Here is a 20379-nt window from a genome sequence, read left to right as displayed (position 1 = left end):
CACCTAGTTTAATAAATAGGATATGAAAAATCCAAAGAATTTGAACCATTTCTTTGTGGTATCATGACTTCAGTATTAATCATGTGCTGTTTAAAACAAGGATGTGTAGGAGGATATGTCAGTTATAGCAATGACATATTACAATGACCGTCTTTGCTATGCTCCTTATCTTTCTATTTGGTGAATGAATGCAGAACTAAATCAAACGAGATTTGTCATCATATCTAAAGTATTGCCTTCTGGCCTATGAGACTTGTATTTCCACATGTGAAACACCTGGAGGCACATGAGAATATTTTTACACCTGCGGTGGAGCTGCATACTTTCAGGACAACAGCAACTTTATGTAACAGCAAACACATCATTTCAAAACACAACACACCCAGCGACTGGCAAATCAGCTCTCAGGGTTTAAAGTTGTGCCTGGAAAGCTGGAGTTGTATGGAAACCCAATCCCACCCATGGAAAATATGTTGCCTCACATTATACAGTCTGGCAAAACAGGTACTGTTCACACCGAGTTGGTACTGTACAGGTTTGGGTAAACTATGTGGGAGGCGTAGTATTACGGATACTATTACATCTTGTTCTACAACAAACATTGAAGGTGTGACTTTGTGCTAACAAAATTATTTCAAAATATGTTCCAAGTTAAGATTTTAAAAATTCAATTCCCGGCAACCAGGAGAGGAAAGGAGGTTTTTTTCAGGTCTTTTGTAGATCAATCACACAATAGAACTGTGGGAGGTAAAGTATGTTCGTCAAAATCAGCAAGAGACCTGTTCAGTTCTGAGGCACAGACGCAAATGTGGTCTCTGAGATAGTCAAACACAGTGTTGCTATGAGTGCCAAGGTGCCAAATAGGATGCAAACACATAAATAACCAAAGGAGTTGGTGAAGTGTCCCTGCAGGGGGGTGCTGGCTTTCATCCTTATTCTAGATATAGGAAAAATAAATGCCAGAAGTCATAAAAATGTTTAGGCATGACACAGAACGGCCTGGATTATTAATACTGTAAAGAGATTTTGTTGAGATTAAGGGATGAGTTGGATCAACATTTGTCAGTGTTATAAATGGGATTATCTTCTGATATCAGATTTTGTTTCATAAGCATCTTGTAGTTCTGTAGAAATTCCCTTGAAACAAGTTTTTTTTTTTTTACTACACAGATCTCAGTGGACATTCTTGACATACCTCACCCTGTGGTGCTCCGAGCAGCAGCACGCCATCTATCACTGCCCGCTGTACCAACTACACGGCCTCTCGTTGCCTGCCTGCATCGCACGGCATAATCCTGATCACACAGTTACAGCTTCAGTAAACAGGTGTGGCTTTGTGTTTTTCTTCCTCTCTTACAATGCTAAACTGTTTCTGACTTCATTGTTGTATGTACAAAGTAGAGGCCTGGATTATTCAACCAGGCGTGTGTGAACATCTTGTGAATGTGTCCATAAACAGGTATGCTGACCTTACATAAACTCATAAACTTTTTCTACTGATTTCTGCCCCACAGATACAATCAAAATCCAGATTTATTAATAATAATCTCAACGTGCTTTACAATAAGAATAAAAAATTAAATAATACAGTAAAACAAGGGTGAATAGAAGGACAATGAAATGAGACAATAAAAATAACAGTAGATGATAAAATATATACATGAAAATAAAAACAGAAACCAGTAAGAATAATAAAATATGAGAGAATTAATTGGAAGCCAAATTAAATAGGTTTTCAGTTGTGGTTTAGAAATGAGCCTGCATCTCTTCCAGCTCTTGGTCAAGTATTCAATAGTTTAGGAGCATTACCTTTTGTAAAATATTACACTTCATTAAGCAAATTACCTCTCGGAAAAAAAACATTACAATCATACAATGTATCATTATTTCTCTTTCAAACACAAAATGTCAGCATTAAATACATATTTTCCAGTCATTTTCCCTCCTGTTTGTGTCTTGTAGCGTACACATTCAGTTGCATATTGTAGAACTCCTTAACCAAGTTAATCTGAATCCCAACAGGCTTATGTGAACACAATAATGATGCGATTGTGACCATAAACAGGAACGCTGTCCTCTTGTAACAACACATCAGCCGTGGTGTTTCCAGCTCTGCTTGATGCTTATCACATCAAAAACAATTCTGCACCAAGAGATACGAGGGCAAAACAGCAACTGAGGCACTCGGTCATGGTCGCTGCAGGTTCAGTGAATGTCATGTTAACATGTGTGATGCTTCTCTCATGGAACAGCTGATGCAAACATTAGCAGCTCTGTTCCCTACAGGGCTTGTACAGGATGGGTAGTCTTGCTTTGCCCATACAGCACCTAATGTATCCCAGCTCTGCACACTAAGGACGCCGTGCAGTTAAAAAGATATATACTGGATAAGGGTGTCACACAAATTAGAAATGTATGTAAATGAGCAAATTAAGTAAACTAGTAATATATGGAGCTTTTTTCACAGGACTATAAATTTGACACGGCAGAAAGCACAGTTGTAATTAATAATACGTATGATTTAAGTGCTCTAAGACGACATACCACTGAGTCAGTATGCACACTTTGGTGAACGTAAAAGGGAAGAAGCTGTTATTGATGTTATTAGTTAAACCTGTGGTTTTTCTGTTATGACAAGTCAAGCTGTAATCAGACTGGCAACGTGTATTAAGGTCGGGTGCTGGACACACACAGGCCTTGTGATCAGTTCTGACAGCACAGAGATAATAACCATCATGTGCTTAACCAGCTCCTGGAGGTGGTACTGACTAACTCATTCAGGTTCACACCTGTATAAACCTCAGGCTTATATAACAGACATTACCTCTAATTCCAGAGAAGCTCAGCCCTGCAGCCAAAACAAAGACTTGATCCACCTGTGTCATCTTTGTTCTTTTATTCTTTTTTCTTGCTTTTTATTGCTATATGCAATATTTAAATATGAACGTGTTTCTGTAAAATCATAATCAACCTGCTAGGATGTTTTCTGCCGATTACACGTTGTTCATGTAAGTCACATTTTCTATGTTTGACTGTACTGTGCTGGGGGACAGTGTGTCCATGGATTTCCCGCACAATCCTTAAATGATCAGGACACTAGCTTGATCTGATTGATTTGATTACATGACTGATTCAATGGTGAATTCTTCAAATTCATTTTACTGGAGTAGAACTGGGGTGTGTGATATTGCACTTGACTTCCTCCACCTGTGATTCCCTGTGTCACTGAAGCACTGACCTTACAAAGAACGAGTGGGCAGGCGAACTTCACTTTAAACTTAATTGATGAAAAGAAAGTCAGTAATGTCTGACTCCATCTGTTAAAGGGAAACGTACAATGTAATTAGGAAACTGTGTATCCTGAAATGTGGCAGAAACAAACTATGCAATAAAACATCTGATTAACATTCTGTAAATATAACAAAGTGAATACATGTAGATCAATTCAACTTGATACTTTTATTGTTTCTATATTGAAAAGCAATAGAAAAAAGATCAAATTTGTGAATTAGTTACAGTGTGAAAATTTTCCAGTCAACAATTACAGTATATACCAGCAGCTTTAATTCAACATATTTATACTCAACTGTCTAAATCTAAATCATATGTACCAGTTTCCAGTTTTGCTGGAAACAGAAAGAGAAACATTACATTGCAACAAAATGTAATACAATTATAATTTCAACTGATTGTTCAAAGTGTCAGTCAGCTTAAGACTCAAAAAAAAAAAAAATCTACAAATGTTAAATACAAACACTTTACAAAAAAAAAACATTCTGATAAGAATAACAAGTCAAAAAATTTTGCAGCAATTTTAAGGCATCGTAATGAAATGAGAGTATATATGTTTCATTGACTTAAGGTAAGAGAATGCATAGACATTGTGCAGCCTCAACAAATAAACGTTAAGTTTCTACCACACAGAGAAGATATTTGGCCACTATTTTGCTTTAAAAGTGGAAAATCACTTTAAGACTTGACAAAGGAAAGCTGAAATTAGTCTCAACCTGTAGAGTAAAGAGAGGTTTCTGTTACATTTGTGCTATTTATTACTAGTTTGGAAGCAGAATTTGTGTCCCTGCCCAAGAAAATCCATTTGAGTCGCTATTAGTGTCATATTTTGTCAAATTTGATCACTCAGAATCCCGACACTTTGTACCGTGTGACACTGAAGACTGGAAAGTGGAGTAAACTTCAGGCACAGGACAGACATATTCCATATTGAAAAATATACACAAATATATATTTTGTTTTCAATAAACAAAATTCAGATTTCATTCAGTAAAGAATCATTTGTCATATCTAAACCATTAAATCTGGTTACTCATTAACTTTCAGAAAAACAACATAAGCGTTTAATCGTTGTATTGCAGTTTTCAATCACTTGTGGCTATCATAATGTACTCAGTGTCAGCTTTCAGTCCATTCTACCTACCTTTTGTGCATGCTACAGAATTTGTGAGTTCAGTCAGCTGACAGCTGTGCTACAGAGAAAACTACAACATATAAACTGTCAACACCAGGAAATGATGAAAGTATTGTTTATAATTCAGTCAAAGCTTGACATAGTACCATAAGTGCTTGACTGTAGAATCTTAACCTTAAATTGGTCTGAGATGTAATGGTGGTGGTGGTGTACTATGCGCATGAAATGGAGTTATTACAACTGTACCGTGGAGAACATCTGTTTACACTGTAGACTGAATTGAATTCCCTGAAATGAAGAGGATGTTTTGCTTCCTTCCATTCACTCGTGTGGAAAATCATCTCCCTACTAACCTCTACAATATGTAAATTTACCTCCTAGATCCTTGTATCCTTCCCTCATTGTCTGTAGTGCTACGCTTGTTTTTAACTTGGCAGTGCGATATTTCCACGCCCTGGTCCTGTCCCGAAAGTTCGGCTTCAACAGGAGCTGGTCTGGAGGTTGCTCTCAGTGAGGATGGAGGTGATTGTGGACGGGTCATAAAGGCTGTCGTCATCATCCGAGCTGAGGGCTGATGAATCCAAAGCTGGGCGCATTGCTGCCTGAGTTTTCCTCCTGTAACACATCATTATCACACCATCATCATTATAATGATTACTGTCATTTTTAGCAACTGAAACGCAGTTTTGCCTTTATCAGTTGCTTTATCCGTAGGTTTTAGCGCTGGCAGGTGATCAGAGCGTTCCCTCTGCTGGTAATATAAAGGAACAACATGCATTTCCTTGCTAAGAGTGGGAGCATGACTGGAATTCAATTTCCCCTGTGGTGCATGAGTAATGTGCCGTTTTAGTTAAATGAAATAGCTTTTCACATGTGGCTGATTGCTCATATGTTTTACACACATCACATTGTGAAATTCTGCACCCCAGGGAGACTGGGTGAATCTCCACCAGGTGTCTGTAATTGTGTGTAACAGCTGAAGAACCTGAGTTCACTAGTAATTGCATCATTCGCATTTCAGATTAATTCATTCTGTGACATAAGAAGGCGGAGATGCTGTCTCTCTCTTACTCACTCACACACCCACATGCACGTGGGCACACACACACACTGCTGTGATAATCAGGCTGCCAGGAAGTGTCTTGAGCAATCATTACCAAAAGCTCACAGCAAGTAACAAACTGGATGAGAAGCACAAAAAAAAAAAAAAAAAAAAAAAAAAAACAGAGACAAAGAAAAACACTTACTTGAGCTCAGCTTCCAGAGCTGTGACTCTGGTCTGCAAGGCCTCTTTGAGCTCCACCTGTTCCTCCATGTCTCTCTGAGCTTTTCTTCTGAGTCCATCTATTCTTTCCAGCTCTGTCTCTCCTTCATCCACCTGCCTCTTCAGGGCCTTCACCCTCAGAGCAAGCTGCAACATAGGTTAAAGTGTAGTTTCACTGATTACCGTGTGATTAAATTCATCATACTGACATACAGTAGACGGTGAATGTCTATACCTGGTCTCTCTGTTCGGTTTGTGTGTGTCTCTCCTCATCCAGCGTCATATTGAGGTCCTTAAGTTTCCTCTCAAGACGACGTTGAGACGCCAACACAGAGTTCTTCTCCCTTTTCATATATAAGAGCATTAACATGTTCATGAGTAACACTCTCCTCATCTCAACTGCTGCCACGATGCCCTTAAGGAAAAATATTGCCATCTCATTGCCCCCATTAAGCTGCAAAGTAGTAACATGTGGAAGTCTGGTTTTGTATGTACATAACTGTATTAATATGAAGTAGAATATCTTAGTTTCAAACATTTCAAGCAGAACAGTCAAATCACACCAAACTTGACGTTACAGCCAAAAACGTGGCTTCTGTCATTTAGATTTAGCATAAGCTGTTAACAAAATATAATAAAAAACATCCTCCACCAGAGACAAACTGGGTCCCTAACCCTAACCCTGGGTCTGTTCAAAACATTTCTATATATTTTCAAAGATATTCAAAAAAGGGCAAAACATTGTGATCCAGAATGAAAATCTATCAGAGTGGAGTAAGTTTTCTTTCTGTTGCACTGTACCTTTCCTCAATTCGTAGATGTTCTTCAAGCTCTTGGATCTTGTTCTCCAGCTGGGAGACTCCTGCTGAGGAGCGAGACTGGCCCTCCATGTCAGCCACACGACTCCTCAGCTCCTTCAGCTGCCGGGACAGACACAGACAAACAGAAGTGGAGAGTCAGGGGAAGGTGAGTGTGTTAAGACTTTCACCAAAATGCTGTATTTCATAAAGTGAAGTGAAAATACAGTGAGTGCAGGGAGTGGAAAGTGTATTTGGGCAGACTGGGGACTTCAGTTTACTGCTGTTCACAAATGTCAGCAAACACGGATGTGACGTATGTGCACATACATGTCTCTCCATGGCGTTCTTGTCCAGCTCCAGGTCCTGTTTGGAGGACCTCTCCTGCATGAGCTCAGAGCGGAGCTGATCGATCTGGTCTCTGCTCCTGGCCACCCGGTCTGTCAGCATCTCCACACTGCTTTTCTCCTCCTCCAGCTCCAACTCCATCCGCTTCAGCTTGTCCTGACAGAGACGAGACAAGATCAACTTTCATTAGTTGCCCAGAAGGGAGACTAGATGGTGCCTACACATAAACAGGTCAAACAACTCATCTTTAACACAGTATATTTCAATGTTTTTCCTTTCAAACATATTGCCTTATAAAGGTTGTGCTACCTGTTTATCATCTTGACCATGATGCTTTCTGCTTCTTCAACATGCCTCTGAGGCACTACCAATTTAAATATGCACATATTTGAAATCAATCATCATCTTGGGAATATAAATTGGAGAGAATTATCAAAATATCGACTCTGACAAATCATGACTTCCCAACTTTTGATAAAGACTTTTGCCAAATTGGTAGAGCATATGTGCAGGACACAAGTCTACATGCTAATCTATTGACATTAGACGTCTGACTTACAGATGGAGGTATCTCTTTCTCAGATTAAATCGAAGGCAACTGGACTTGTATTTGTCTGTGGAAGACGTTTCGCCTATTATCCAAGCGGCTTCATCAGTTCTTATGTATTGGTCTCTCTAGTCCGCACTAGTCTGACTAGTGCGGACTAGTCTGACTAGTGCGGACTAGAGAGACCAATACATAAGAACTGATGCACTAGTCTGACTAGTGCGGACTAGAGAGACCAATACATAAGAACTGATGAAGCCGCTTGGATAAGAACTTGCACAGACAGATGGAGGTATAATACTTGCATAAATGTGTCCATAAACCTGTATAGACTGTTATACTAACAATGTATGCAGAGCAGAACTATTAACAGCTGGGATGTCTGTAGTCATGGTTTATTCTCCCAAACCAGAAGGCGAGCAGACGCACGTATCCTACCTCCAGGATACGAATCTCCCGGGTTTTCTCGTTGTGGTTGTTTTTGCTGGCCTCTATCTCTCCCTCAAGGTGGCGCAGTCTGTTGGTGAGGAGCTCTTTATCCAGCTGGTGGTTGTCTCTCTCCTCGCATACAAGCAGAAGCTCCTTCTTGTGCCGTGACATCTAGTTAGATTTACCATAATATTAGAAACAGACACATGCCACACTGGATGTTCATCATAGAGTAAAATATGTGTGCAGCTTTGCATGAATCAGTTTTGCATGAACACAATCAGTCAAGCATGCACTATGAATATTATGTGTCAAAACTATTTGATACATTCAGACCAGACCTGCTTTTCATAATAAAAACAAAAACCAGGCCAAACAAGAGAGAAAAACATGCACACAAACACTTAAACCACAAACACACACTTCTTCCTCCAGTCTCCTTAGATTTATGTGGCTTCTATCCAGCTCCGTCTGAGCGTCGTTTCCATGACGTTGCACCTCCTGCATTTCCTTGCGTGCTCTCTCTCTCTGCTCCTCCAGCTGAATCCTGAGAGCCTGTGCCTCCTCTCTTGAGGACATGGTCAGAGACTCATACTGACAGGGAGGGAGAGGGGACAAAACACAAAACAAAGTGGATGAATATTTTGTGCTGTGTCCTCTAATGAGCATTTGGATGTTCTGGGCTGCACAGGCATCTCATCATTTGCAAAAGGTATAAGAGGGATCTCTCTTTTTTTACCTCTTTGTTGAGTTTCTCTAGAGCTCTCTCCTGCTGTCGTTTGGTCTCTTCCAGCTGGTTGACGGTCTGTTTGAGCGTCTCCTTGTCTTTCTCTGTATCCTCCAGGCGCAGGCTGAGTTCACGGTTATCTTGGCTCAGTCTGGAGGCTTTTCTCTTGGCCTCATCTAGCTCAGATCTCAGGCCTCTCACCTCAGAGTGTAGGGCGAGCTCTGCCTCTGAGCTCTCTGTGGCGTTGGTCTGCAGCTGAGCCTGAGGAAACCACAAGAGGATGTCCAATTATGCTTAACTGTGTCTGCTGCTATCTAACACACTAAGCTGAAGAGTGTCGTTTGTGAGGATGCAATATTACCTCTAACCGTGAGAGTTTCTCTCTCAGACGTGTGTTGACCTCTTGCTGCTCCTGCTGGGAATCTTGGAGCGATTTCATGTCCAGCTGAGCTCTAGTGAGATGTGTTTTACTGGCCTCGAGTTCCTCTTCAGCCAGTGAGAGTTTCTCTTTGAGCTGATTAGCTTCACTACGTGCCTCACCGAGATTCTGCTCCAGCTCTGAGATTGTGGCTGGGTCTGGGAGCTGTAGGCAGGAAGACAAAGGTAGGATTTAGACTAAAAATACAAGATCAGTCTAAGCAACTAGTCCTACCTATCTACCAGTTACACATCACCACTCTTTATTGAGATTAAACTAACCCGTTTGTTTTTCTCTTGAGCCTTGGAAATGTCATCCTTGGCCCTCTGTAATTGGTCCTTTAGCCTGTCAATCTCATACTTCAATTCTGCCTCTTGGCTCTGGTGAGATTTTTTTATGGAGATGACCTCCATGACCTTCCTGTCAAAGTCTGTCCTGTGCTTTTCCACCTCAGACTTTGCCTTCTGCAGATCAGCATTGCATCGCTGAAGTTCCTGAAACAGAAACATGAACAATTTGATGGTGAAATGTTTTTTTATTCACCTGTGCATCAGTTATCGTGTAAAGCACTGTGTGTGTGTGTGTGTGTGTGTGTGTGTGTGTTTACTGCACCTGGTTGAGAGTGTGCGTGTGGCCGGGGTCTGGTATCTGTTGTTTCATGGTGCTCACTTTTTCCTGGAGCTCCTTCAGTTCCTCCTCAAACTCCTCTTTTTCCAGACGAGCTTGCAGGAGTCTGAAAAATGTGAACATACAATTGATGTAAACCCACTGTACCAATCAAGTATTACTGCTTAATTAGCTGATCAGTAGCTGTTGGGTTGTATAGGTCAATCATGACGAGTGAGTGTAATTTATTTTGATGTCAATGAGCAAAGTATGTCATTATTTAATCTTTAGGCAACAGGAAATAAATCAGCATTCCCTGTTACCACATAACAATCAGACACATTCACAGATAACAAGTCTACAATATGTTTTGCTAAACACAGACAAAAAATACAAGACCATCAACACCTCTCCCCGTATCTTTATTGTTCCTGCTTGTACACAGTGTTCACAGTAACTGAATTGTCTGTATGGACAAATATGGTCCATATTCCCATTTGGGACTCATGTATTAGGGAGTTCATTATCTATATTTGAACTTGGATCAAATAAACACTGTGGACAGTCCTGAATTAGGGCTGTAAGTATGGATGGCCTTGACACTACAGTGACAAGTGTTAGCACAGCTAGCCACATCTACAGCTCTGCATATCTAAACACAAATGCTGTTCAATTAGTGACTCTCACGGTGTTTCAGGGCTGCTGGGTGGCTCTCTAACAGAGAGAGGGAGAAACATTGACCAGGTAGAATGAAAGAGAAGAGATGGACACACATTAGTAGTACAGCAAGTGCAAAATGAAATGATGTAAAGAGGGTGACAAGATCCATGTCCACGTAAATACTGGAAACCCGAAAGCCAGGTAAGTAACGATGAATTCAATTTCTGATCAGTATGTTGTGTTTAAATGTCTATAAACCCACTCTTGTTTAGTTGTTCGAAGTTCATCTCTGGTGGCATGAAACTGCTCCATCCAGTGGCTGCTCTCATCTCTACACTCCTCCAACTGCTGCTGCAGAGAGCGAACTGATGCATTGACACGTAGCCGCTCTGATTCGATCCCTGCGTGAGACTAAAACAGGAGACAGAAGATTGAGAGCATAATGTTTTGTATTCCCGCCATGTAAGCAGCATACTCTACAGTGTAGATAGACCACTCCATGGAGAAGTCATTTGCATTATCTTGATTGAAGAGGTCAAGTTTAAAATGCAGAGACTCCTGTGTACTCAGAGAGGTTGTTCACATGGAATCATGAAATCTGTTTATATCTCTATGTACATAACAAGTAACTGTAAATGGGGGTCTTATAAATATAACTGGAATGGAAACTGCAGTGGATTTCTTCTCAATATTACAACAATAAAGTGAGTGCAGATTCCAAAGCACAGTGCAGCATGAAATTAAATTATAATGGGAAAATAATTTTTTTTCAAATCTAAACAGATGAATCTGTCTGCGTGCTATTGTGCACTCCTGTTTTCATTTTGTTACTGTGATTTGAAAGAGCTGGACTTGTGCATCACACACAGCCTACGGATCACCAGCAATACCCTGATCCTGAGCACGATTACATCCTTGTGAAGGAATACCAACAGCCAAGAGGAGCAATATAACGTAACTGTGAAATAGTATGTGTGCAGAAGACTTGATCTCAACAGCACATGTGTATCCTGTTGAAGTAGCCTTGACATAGACATAGATGCTCTACAAGCTGACTCTTGTAAATCACTATCAATAAGAAAATCTACTGAAAGCCAAATTACAAATGTTGTCATCGGAGAGGCTGAAACCTAAAAGCACGTGTAAACGTTTTTTCTGTTGAATATACAGAGAGTCTGTTGTTGAGGGACAAGTATTTTGACCAACTTGTCTCCAACTTGAAAGCATTTTCGTCATTTTTCAAACGTAAGTGATGCGAGTGTGACAGTACGCACCTGAGACACCTGCTCCATGCTGCTGCGGAGCTTCTCCATGTCAGCACTGTACTGCTCTCTGAGTGCCTCTATCTCTTTGTCATGTGTGGCCACCTCTTCCTTCAGCGCTCCTTTCAGAGCCGTCAGCTCCCTCTCTCTCTGTCTCAACGTCTCCTCCAGCTTGTGTTTCAGCTGGCCGACCTCCATCAGCTGTGCCTGACAAGACATCAGGTCCTGCAGACACAGGAAATGTACAGTATTAACTTGATACCTCTGGGCTCTCGGCATAATGATATTTAATGAAAGTTAATCTTGCTTTTGACTGCAAAAGCCTTTTCAACTATTCAACCTGTAAATATGTTGCAATTAATATGTAGTCTTGAGAAGCAGTTAAGTCTCATGTCCTTTTATTTTTTTAAATCCAGTATTGAGTTGAGACTGTTTCTCCCTGTATATCTGTGTGGGCGTTTTGTGAGATCACGTTTCCATGTTACCATCTTGTTGCCGTTTTCTCTTCTCACTTCATCCTGAAGCTCAGCCAGCTGGTCCTCCATCTCTCTGACCCGTGCCTCAGCGTTCTCCCTATCCATACGCAGCTGAGTCAGCCTGCGAGGAAAAGAGGGCATACACATTACTCAATGATTCTTTGGATTCAAATGACATACTTGTTTGGCTTTGTGAATAAGATACAGTAACTGCTTGTTCATGACAGTGTGTGCTTGAAAACAAAGTGGGGCTGTCATCCCCCCTCCTACTCCTGACCACAGATACTCAAATAAACAATGGTGCCATGCCCCTTCCCACTTTCCTGTGTGTGTGTGTGTGTGTGCGTGCGTGCGTGCTGCTGTGCACTCACTCTGATTGTGTTTCATTTAATTCTATCTTCTTCCGGTGCAGCATCTCCCGGAGTTGCAGATTTTCATCCAGACAGGACTCCAGCTCAGCTTTCAGGGCAGGATCAGAATTGCTAACAGAGCCCTACATATGAGCAGACATGATGAATAAATGAGAGCGGTGAAACATAAGACATCAGGTAGCTCTGCTGGCATAAACAATGAGCTTTGACGAAATGCTAAAGCGGCCTTGCATTTGCCCACCGATCAATATGCATGAGGGATTAAGCTCTTAGGAGCTATTAGAGATTAAGACCTACCCAAGTTCCTTTAGACTACATATGATGAGTCATTATTGAAGTTAGATTATTGTGTGTGTGCACCTCTGACCGGGCCAGAGAGCTTTAAGGATTAATCAGAGGATTAATCTCAAGCACACTCCAAGGAACCCCCAGCCCTCCTGGTTTAGATTAGTAAAAATGACATAAAAACTCAGAGGACACTCTGAGGGACTATTTCCTTCACTTGATAGTCAGTGCTCTCATTTTGAGGAGACTTGGATGAGTATTTATGTGTGCCTTTCCATGTAATCAGAGCTGAGTTAAAGTGGCAAATTCCTCTCTGAATGTTAACATCCTCCAATCAGCCAGCTTGAATTTACGGAGGCATGGTAGGTCTTTCAAGGCACCAAAACACTAAAGTAACAACCCAAAACTTAACCAGCCATTCTCTACATGTCTTTCCCACCCCTACCTTAAACTGGGCTTCGTAAAAATGACATAACCCTAATAACTAACGTGGGTTTTGAAGCTTCAATTGGAAGAAGAAAGGAGGAAAAAGTGCTATTCTACATTCTGGGCACACATCGAATATTCACTGCATTTAAAGCAAAACAAAGTGCGCTTGATCTATAAAACTGTGCCTTATCCACTACAGAAAAGAATAGAGAAGGAAACATTTCAGCACTGCTAATAAAAATTTAAGAAGTAGAACGGTTTCATTCCTGCTTTGCTTACCCTTCTTTCCTCTTGCAGGGCAGTTTGTAGTTCAGCCATCTTTCTCTCAAGCTCCCTCTTTTCTCTCATCCACTCTTCCCTCGGCCCTTCTTTGGACTGAAAAAAGTATACATATACTGTATGTAAGCAGTTTGGCCATACTATTTCTTTATCTGACATATGAACCAGTGCAAGGGGCAACAAGCCCTCCACAGAACCAGATGTGTTCAAAAAGGGACAAACCTTTATATTCTGAATCTTCTGGCAGATGAGCTTGACTTTGTGCATAGTGACAACATCACTCTCGTTAGTTCTAGAGGCGGGTCAAAAAGGCAGAAGATAACTGTTTAACATTGATGTAGTAATTTATTAGCTTTTCATTGTGACACCTATTTTAAAGTAACAGGAGGATTAAGATGACATGGAGGTCCGTACCCTTGTCTCAGGATGTTGTAAATAGTCTGCATGGCCTGCTCCTCCTCAATGCACATCTCTGCACTCTGACCCTGGTCCAGCAAAAGGTCAGGGGTCACCTTAAGACATAGATCAGAAAACTACTCTTGCAATTTTGCATGCTGTGTGGTGTTTGCAGCCCTCTGAAAATCAGCTTTAATTCCCAAACAGAGAAGATTTCATTCTTACTTGTGCCTCTGTCAGACTGGCCTGCGGTGTCGCCACTGGAGCATGTCTCCCTTGTGAAGACCACTGATTAGTGGAGTGTCCTGGAAATGTGTTGAGAGTGTCCTGGCTGCGTCCCAAGCTGCTGTGAGTTGAGGACGGAGGTGAGGTGTAGGGGTTGGAGGTGAGGACAGGAGATGTAACTCTGGGATCTTGTTGTGGAGGAGGAAGGCCTCTCTGCTGGCCCCCAGTGTTGCCACCATCAAACCTGTTTACTAGTCTGTTGACAGCACTCTGTCTCTGATTAGAGTGAAACTCATTTGTTTGTTGAGGACGGTCAGGGTAGGGCTGAGTGCCCCGCACTGACCCAAGTGACCCGTTGAGCCCTGCCTGATATGAACCATCCCACATATTCCTTTCCATGTCCCCCTCTCTACCACTGCCACGCCGAGGCTGCTCTCTCTCCCCTCTGACTCCTAATCCTCCATCCAGGTTCCCATAACTACCAGACTTCCCATCCCCCGGTGGCCGAGACAGCTGAAAATCCTCATTGTCTGCATCCCTGTCCAGTAGTGACCCATGGGACTGGGCCCGGCGAAGTGCCCCTCCCTGCCCTCCTCTGCTTCCTCCTACTACATCTACCCCCTGTGGTCCTGGCTCTGCCTTCTCTCTCCCCCGGGGAAGGCTACTGTAGCCAGACGGGTACTGGGTCTTGAGCTGGACTCCATACGAGTCTCCTTTCTCTCCATCCTTCAGGACCACATACGGCTGGCCAGCGATACCCTGCACCCTGACCGCCACACCGTACTTAGAGGTGGTCTGGGTCTTGGGCTTGGGCTTGGGCTGGGACCCCGGCTGCCCACCACCAGTTTCGCAGAGGTCATTGATGAAGCGGATCTGGACACCGTAGTCCACTGGGGTCTTCTGACCTGAGGATGGCGTGCTCATGCTGGTAATAGAGAAGAGATCAGGGTAAAAAGTAAATAAAGGAAGCAAGGACAGGGGGAGAGCACATGCTGCATGAGACTACCAGGCTACATTTTTTAGTCCTTTAGTCCTAAATGTAAACTTTATGTGCTTTGTCTTGTTGCATTATATTTCATTCATTTGGCAGTCAATATCAGTATCAACCTCAAAAACCCAGATTCAGGGATGCAGATGAGGAGAGAGAAAAAAACAATCAATAGCCAGGCTAAAAAGAAAAACCTCTTCCCTCAAGTGAGAAAATCAAATAGAGAATTACCTAGACACTCATTTGCAAGCAACTCTGAAACGTCACAATCTTGCTAGACAAAGACACAGCCTTGCTTTGAACAATACGGCGAAACAGATTTGTAAGCAGTGACACTTAGTTTCTGGCTCTCAGCTGCTTGTGTGGACTTTGTACTCAGTGCACTCCATTAGTCATTAACCTGAGAGCACACACCCAGATATCTCTCTCTCCCCTTGTAGGGACCGACTAAGCCTTTCCCAACTTTTGGAAGCTTCCCAGCCAGATACCAGAACTAATTCCCCCAACAAAACTTTGGCGGCTTGATTACAAATAGGTACCACAGGAACTAGTCAAGACCTTTTCATTCTTTCACTCTGTAATTTCTTTACTTATTCGTTTTTCTTCACTCCCTAATCCTCCCGTTTTCTATACTCTGATAACACTGGATGAGTAATTCCAAAACTATTCCTCTTCCACTGCAACTGATCACACCTACATCAAATTTTAGCCATAAGTCACTGCCAACCTGATTTAACACTATCAGTACCATAAAGTATTGAACTTTCCTGGTATTACATCGACTGACTGATCATGCCCAACCCCTTATGTCATTACAACGGTATGTTTAATTAAGCTCATTTTAAACCTATTACAACATTCCTCCTGACCTCTCCGCTCTGCACCTTTCACTTCCTCTCAACAGCTTCCCTAGGTGAGAGACAGAAAGTGGGTTGGGAGATAGAAAGGGAGGGTGAGGTGAGAGAGAGGGAGAGAGAGAGAGAAAAAAAGGCAGCTTTTCTTCTCTTATCAGTGCCTTGTGTGATAAAATCCAAAGTCGAGCTGTTCCTGTGAACAACCCTCCCCCTCATACACAGGAAGGGCTGACTACAGAAGTAACCTTCAAATAGATAACTCCATACATTATTGAACACGTTTACATTTCCATACAGATTTTGGAAGCTGTATGGCACTGTCAGCCACTCTGAGAAAGAGCAAAATAAGACACGGTGAGCAAAGTGAGCCAAGAAGTATGGCACTGTACGCCTTCCTCACTGTGAAAGTGAACCCTAACATGTAAAACAACTGTAGAGCAGGAATAGGTCAAGGTAAATGACTGGTCAGGTAGTGAATGGAGCAACGTCATTTGAGATGTCATGAATGACCTTTGAAGGAATCTGTGTGCTTGTGGTGGGTTAGCATCATCCGCAGACAGACCTGCACATCAGACGTGCACAGTTAAGTCAGTTTTTTTTCCACCCTTTGGGAACCACGGAGGAAGCACCATGTCACAAAACGTTTGTGAAGTCATGCGTGAAGTCTGCAGCCCAGTGCCTTTACATCAAGGTCAAGCAAACATGTCATGCACTGATGATTGTGGGACAGACAGGCCATACGAGGGACCTAGAAAACAATGATTTAATGTGAAATGCACATCTGATCTAGGTTGATCTGTAGAGTCTGAGCTATGAGTGGGTTGGATTAACTTACAGAAAGGCAACTGTAAAGCAGAAAAAAATCAGATCATCTGCATTGCTTAATCAGTTTAATATTTTTCATGTCACAGAGGAAGAGCGCATTGCCAGCTCGTCAAGGGGGAATGGGGGACCCATCCTATTGTCCAGCTGATGTGGGGCGGAAAACGAGGGCAGCAATTCTGAGAACGCCAAAACTATTCCCATCCTCTTTCATTCACTGCCTTACATTGTCTTTGATTATAACAAGTTTGTTTAGACACTGACATTGTTTGTTGTCTACATAAACCCCCCTTTTAGGTTCCTCCAGAAACCTAATTTCTTTCCATACCTCTCTAAAATGAACTTCCTTGTCCATAGTGAAAGCAGGATATCAAGCAGGTCAGTCACTTTTTTAAAACATGACAGTTTCCTCATTTAAAACAAACACTGTATGATTCCTATCCTTAAGAGTTGAAAAATAGTCGATTACTCAATTTTTCATTCAACAGAAGATTAATCAGCATCTATTTTAAAGATTCATTATTTTAATCTTTTTTCAAGCCCAAATGCTGAACATTTTCATTCATAGTAAACTGATTGTCTTTGGGTTTGTCAAACCAAAAAGTGATATGAAGACGTCATTGTAGGCTTTACTTTTTGCAATGTCTTAACATTTTATAGACCAAATAATTGAGTGAATAATGCAAAGATTAATCAATAATGAAAACAAAAAAACTTAGTTGATAGGTTGCAGCTCTGGTATTCTTTTAGCAGGCTCTCGTTTTCCCAGTTAGGAGTATATCTGGTGTTTTTGGATTCCCTTGCCAGTCATGTTACCCCGCAGTTACGCTGATGGGCCTCTGCCTCTGGCCTCAAATTGAATTCTTGCACAGTAAATTGAATTGGAGCTACTTCCCTGTTAAGATCCAAGATGGAATGGAAAATATAATTAGGAGATTAGCGGGTGTGGAGCGAAATGAAACAACAGCAATGTGTGGAGTCATGAAAGTGCCTCTGCTGACTCACAGAGTCATTGTGGTTCATATGATCCGATCAACTCTGGCTTGGCCTAAAACTGATACAGGCAGAGATAGCAACAAAGGCTGAAGGTTTTCTGAGTCATTCCTTATTCTAAAAGAGTAAAACATGCTGGATGACAACTAAACTAGGCCTGAAAATGTTCTGTGTGCCGCTATATAATATAACAAGTGTATCCATCCTACATGCTGATTTGTATCTACTAAAAGTATATTTAACATTTACTGCGTTTTTACAATCTATTAACAATGTGGATATTGCCAATGTCCAATTATTTTATTCTGTCATTAATTTGTTTATTATGTTTTAATCTTTAAAATGTCAGAAAGGTTTTCACTAGTTTCCCATGCTAACATCTTGCATCAGCTGAGGATGACTAAGTGAGTTGAAGTTGAAAGTGCTGGAAAAAGCTAGTACAGTTTTTATGTAAACCCGCTGTTTTCAAGGTCAATAATGAAGTTCCATTGGTCATATTCAATTTAAAAGAGACAAAAACAGCAAATCCTCACATTTGAGAATTTTGATAATCAATAAATTGTGTTAGACATTTTCTAAGTGAAAATGCCAAAGATTTTTATGTTCCTAGCTTCTCAAATCTGAGGATTTGATGCTTTTCTTTGTCATAAATGAACTGAATATCTTTGGGTTTTGGACTGTTGGTCAGACAAAACAAGACAGATGAAGGTGTTACACCTTAGTCTCTGAGAAATTATAACAGGTTTTCACTGTTTTCAGGCATTTTATGGAGAAACTGATTAATTGAAAAAAAGACAACAATTGGTAGATTAATTGATCATGAATGTAATCTTTAGTTGCAGCACTAGATGTCTGACATATTGATAAATCGATTTACTATTTCAGCCATAGTTAACAGCATCCCATAAAGCTAATATGGCCTTTAACTCGTTAAACAGCAGTTTGCCCCTTTTCTGCCAGGTGAATCATTAAGTTTTACAGGCACAGAAGATAGACATGTGAGGATGTAAGATGGACAAAACAGTAGCTCACTACCTCTCTGTCTTTAAAGGACAGGCAGCCACTCACTCAGTCCTCAGGGTATTCTCCCTCTCCATTACATTCTTGACATAAACCCAGGCCCTCATCCTCTCTACAGCGGTCAATCTCGCTTTCCAAACTTGCCACTGCTCCTCTTTCACACTCAAACAAACAGCCATTTATTCCTCTTTTCAAATCCAAAGAAGTTCATTGGCATAACAAAAGAGAGACTTCAGTGTTACCAAATAGTACACAAATGACACCATATTAGGAGCACATAAATACGCCCCTCCCTTCACTCACATTCCAGACACTTGTTTCTCTCTGTCCTTCTCACTTACACAGGCTGAGTGTGTGTGTGAGAAAGAGAGAGGGGGAGAGGGAGAGAGAGATTGAATTATGGGTTTTTTATCTGCACACTTGAGTGTTTGCACCTGTAAGATTGGACTAACCTTTATCATTGAGAATAACTACCACCAGACTGCATTTTCTTCCATGTTTACTCTGTCTGAAAACGAAACCATGCTGGTGGTGATGCAGGTTCAACACTATAATTATTGCAATTCATGACACAATCCACAAACCCTCCATTATCCACTTCCAAACTATAACCTGCAGTAATTCTTACCTGTGTCATCAGTTTCATATGACTCAAGCTAATCTTGAAAAACATCTTTATACTTACAGAACAGCTCTTCAAAATATCTTTCTAGTGAATGCATGCCAAGCTGTTTTATTATTGAGATGCATAGATTCAAGGCCAATGATCTGAAATATGGTTACATTTGGAGTTACTGTGTCAGAGATGTTTATCAGTGCACAGTTTTTCCAGTGACAAATCCCCCTGGTAGCACAGGGTAGAGACAGAACAAATGCAAAGAATTCATACCTGTCTTGGAGAGAAACTGCTTTTCAGTATGAATTAATTTGGCATTTAAGTGTGTATTTTGCTAGCAGAAATGTGTAGCCAACCTGAAATGACTGATAACTTTAACAGAAACCTCTAGCACATATTTCTCATCGCATAACAGGCAAATCCAAGTATCCTGAAGTAACGCCGGGAGCACTGGTCCCTGTCTTTCTCTCGACCCATCAAACTAACGTTAGCAACCAAGCTAAACTGGCAACCAGAGAAACCTCACAGTGTCACAATAGTAGTAAAAATGACTACACAACTAACTTAAATAAATGTATAAGCGCCACCGAGCACCAGAAAAGCCTTTACAAAGCGAATAACTGACTGTCTGACAGGTCGTGTCTGTCTGGTTTGGCTGTCTGGCTGAGTGAAGTCCAAAACCAACCGTAAAGTTACCTCTTTCTCTCAAGTTATCCCTCCGCTCCTCTTTGACACTTCGCCTCCCCTGTTTCGATGATAATTCAAATGTTTTCACAGACATCCATAAAAGTCCACACAGAAAAGCGGGAGAGAAAAACAATTCATCCGCAAATTAGCACAGCAACAAGTTCATTATGCGGCGACTGCAACCTGTTACCTTTTGTCGACGATGTAAACGTCCCGCCCAGCTTCGCCGGAGGGAGCGCTCTGATTGGACCAGAGCGCTGACATGGGCGGAACTATAGATATCGGCTACGTTTGCTATTGGTGAGATCTCTACGTCAGTTGGTCATTGTGCTGAACCAATTTAAGGCCTTTGGGATTATTGGGGAAAAAAAGAGAAGCCCGTGTTTTCACTCCAGTTGAACAAAAACTACCGGCATGATACAGATAAACAAAACGTTTTCAGGACCAGTGATGG

The 20379-nt window shown here is 41.4% G+C and overlaps 1 protein-coding gene across 5 annotated transcripts; it reads right to left on the bottom strand.

Moving 5' to 3' along the window:
• Positions 1 to 3440: 3440 nt before the first annotated feature.
• On the bottom strand, positions 3441 to 20123 carry cgna (cingulin a). Of its 5 annotated transcripts, none has more exons than XM_087174725.1 (21): positions 19935 to 20123; positions 13946 to 14870; positions 13739 to 13836; positions 13547 to 13616; positions 13325 to 13420; positions 12332 to 12453; positions 11970 to 12081; positions 11497 to 11709; positions 10485 to 10633; positions 10250 to 10276; positions 9569 to 9689; positions 9238 to 9450; positions 8900 to 9121; positions 8551 to 8799; positions 8235 to 8405; positions 7821 to 7982; positions 6818 to 6991; positions 6492 to 6610; positions 5926 to 6034; positions 5674 to 5837; positions 3441 to 5041 (listed from the first exon to the last, which is right to left on the bottom strand). In XM_087174725.1, exons 2-21 carry the CDS (start codon positions 14867 to 14869, stop codon positions 4906 to 4908), a joined length of 3651 nt encoding a protein of 1216 aa, XP_087030851.1. In that variant the 5' UTR covers position 14870; positions 19935 to 20123; the 3' UTR covers positions 3441 to 4905. The 5 variants fall into 5 exon arrangements, with proteins under 5 accessions (XP_087030851.1, XP_087030853.1, XP_087030852.1 ...); XM_087174727.1 differs by having other exon boundaries at positions 13739 to 13809; XM_087174726.1 differs by lacking the exon at positions 19935 to 20123 and adding an exon at positions 15165 to 15281.
• Between the last annotated feature and the right edge of the window lie 256 nt (positions 20124 to 20379).

This window comes from Seriola lalandi, unplaced genomic scaffold (assembly GCF_002814215.2).
Source record: "Seriola lalandi dorsalis isolate HSWRI2012SDOR001 ecotype SW California unplaced genomic scaffold, Sedor1 jcf7180002054376, whole genome shotgun sequence".
NCBI lineage: Eukaryota > Metazoa > Chordata > Actinopteri > Carangiformes > Carangidae > Seriola > Seriola lalandi.
The sequence above is the reverse complement of the archived record's forward strand: the minus strand, read 5'-3'. Positions and strand labels throughout refer to the sequence as shown.

Coding starts and splice junctions, on each gene's coding strand:
- cgna (XM_087174725.1), bottom strand. CDS start 14,869: ATGAGCACGCCATCCTCAGGTCAGAAGACCCCAGTGGACTACGGTGTC. Junction 10,277..10,484: donor CTTCGAACAACTAAACAAGA/GTGGGTTTATAG, acceptor TCTCTCTGTTAG/AGAGCCACCCAGCAGCCCTG. Junction 6,035..6,491: donor CATCTACGAATTGAGGAAAG/GTACAGTGCAAC, acceptor ATATATGAAAAG/GGAGAAGAACTCTGTGTTGG.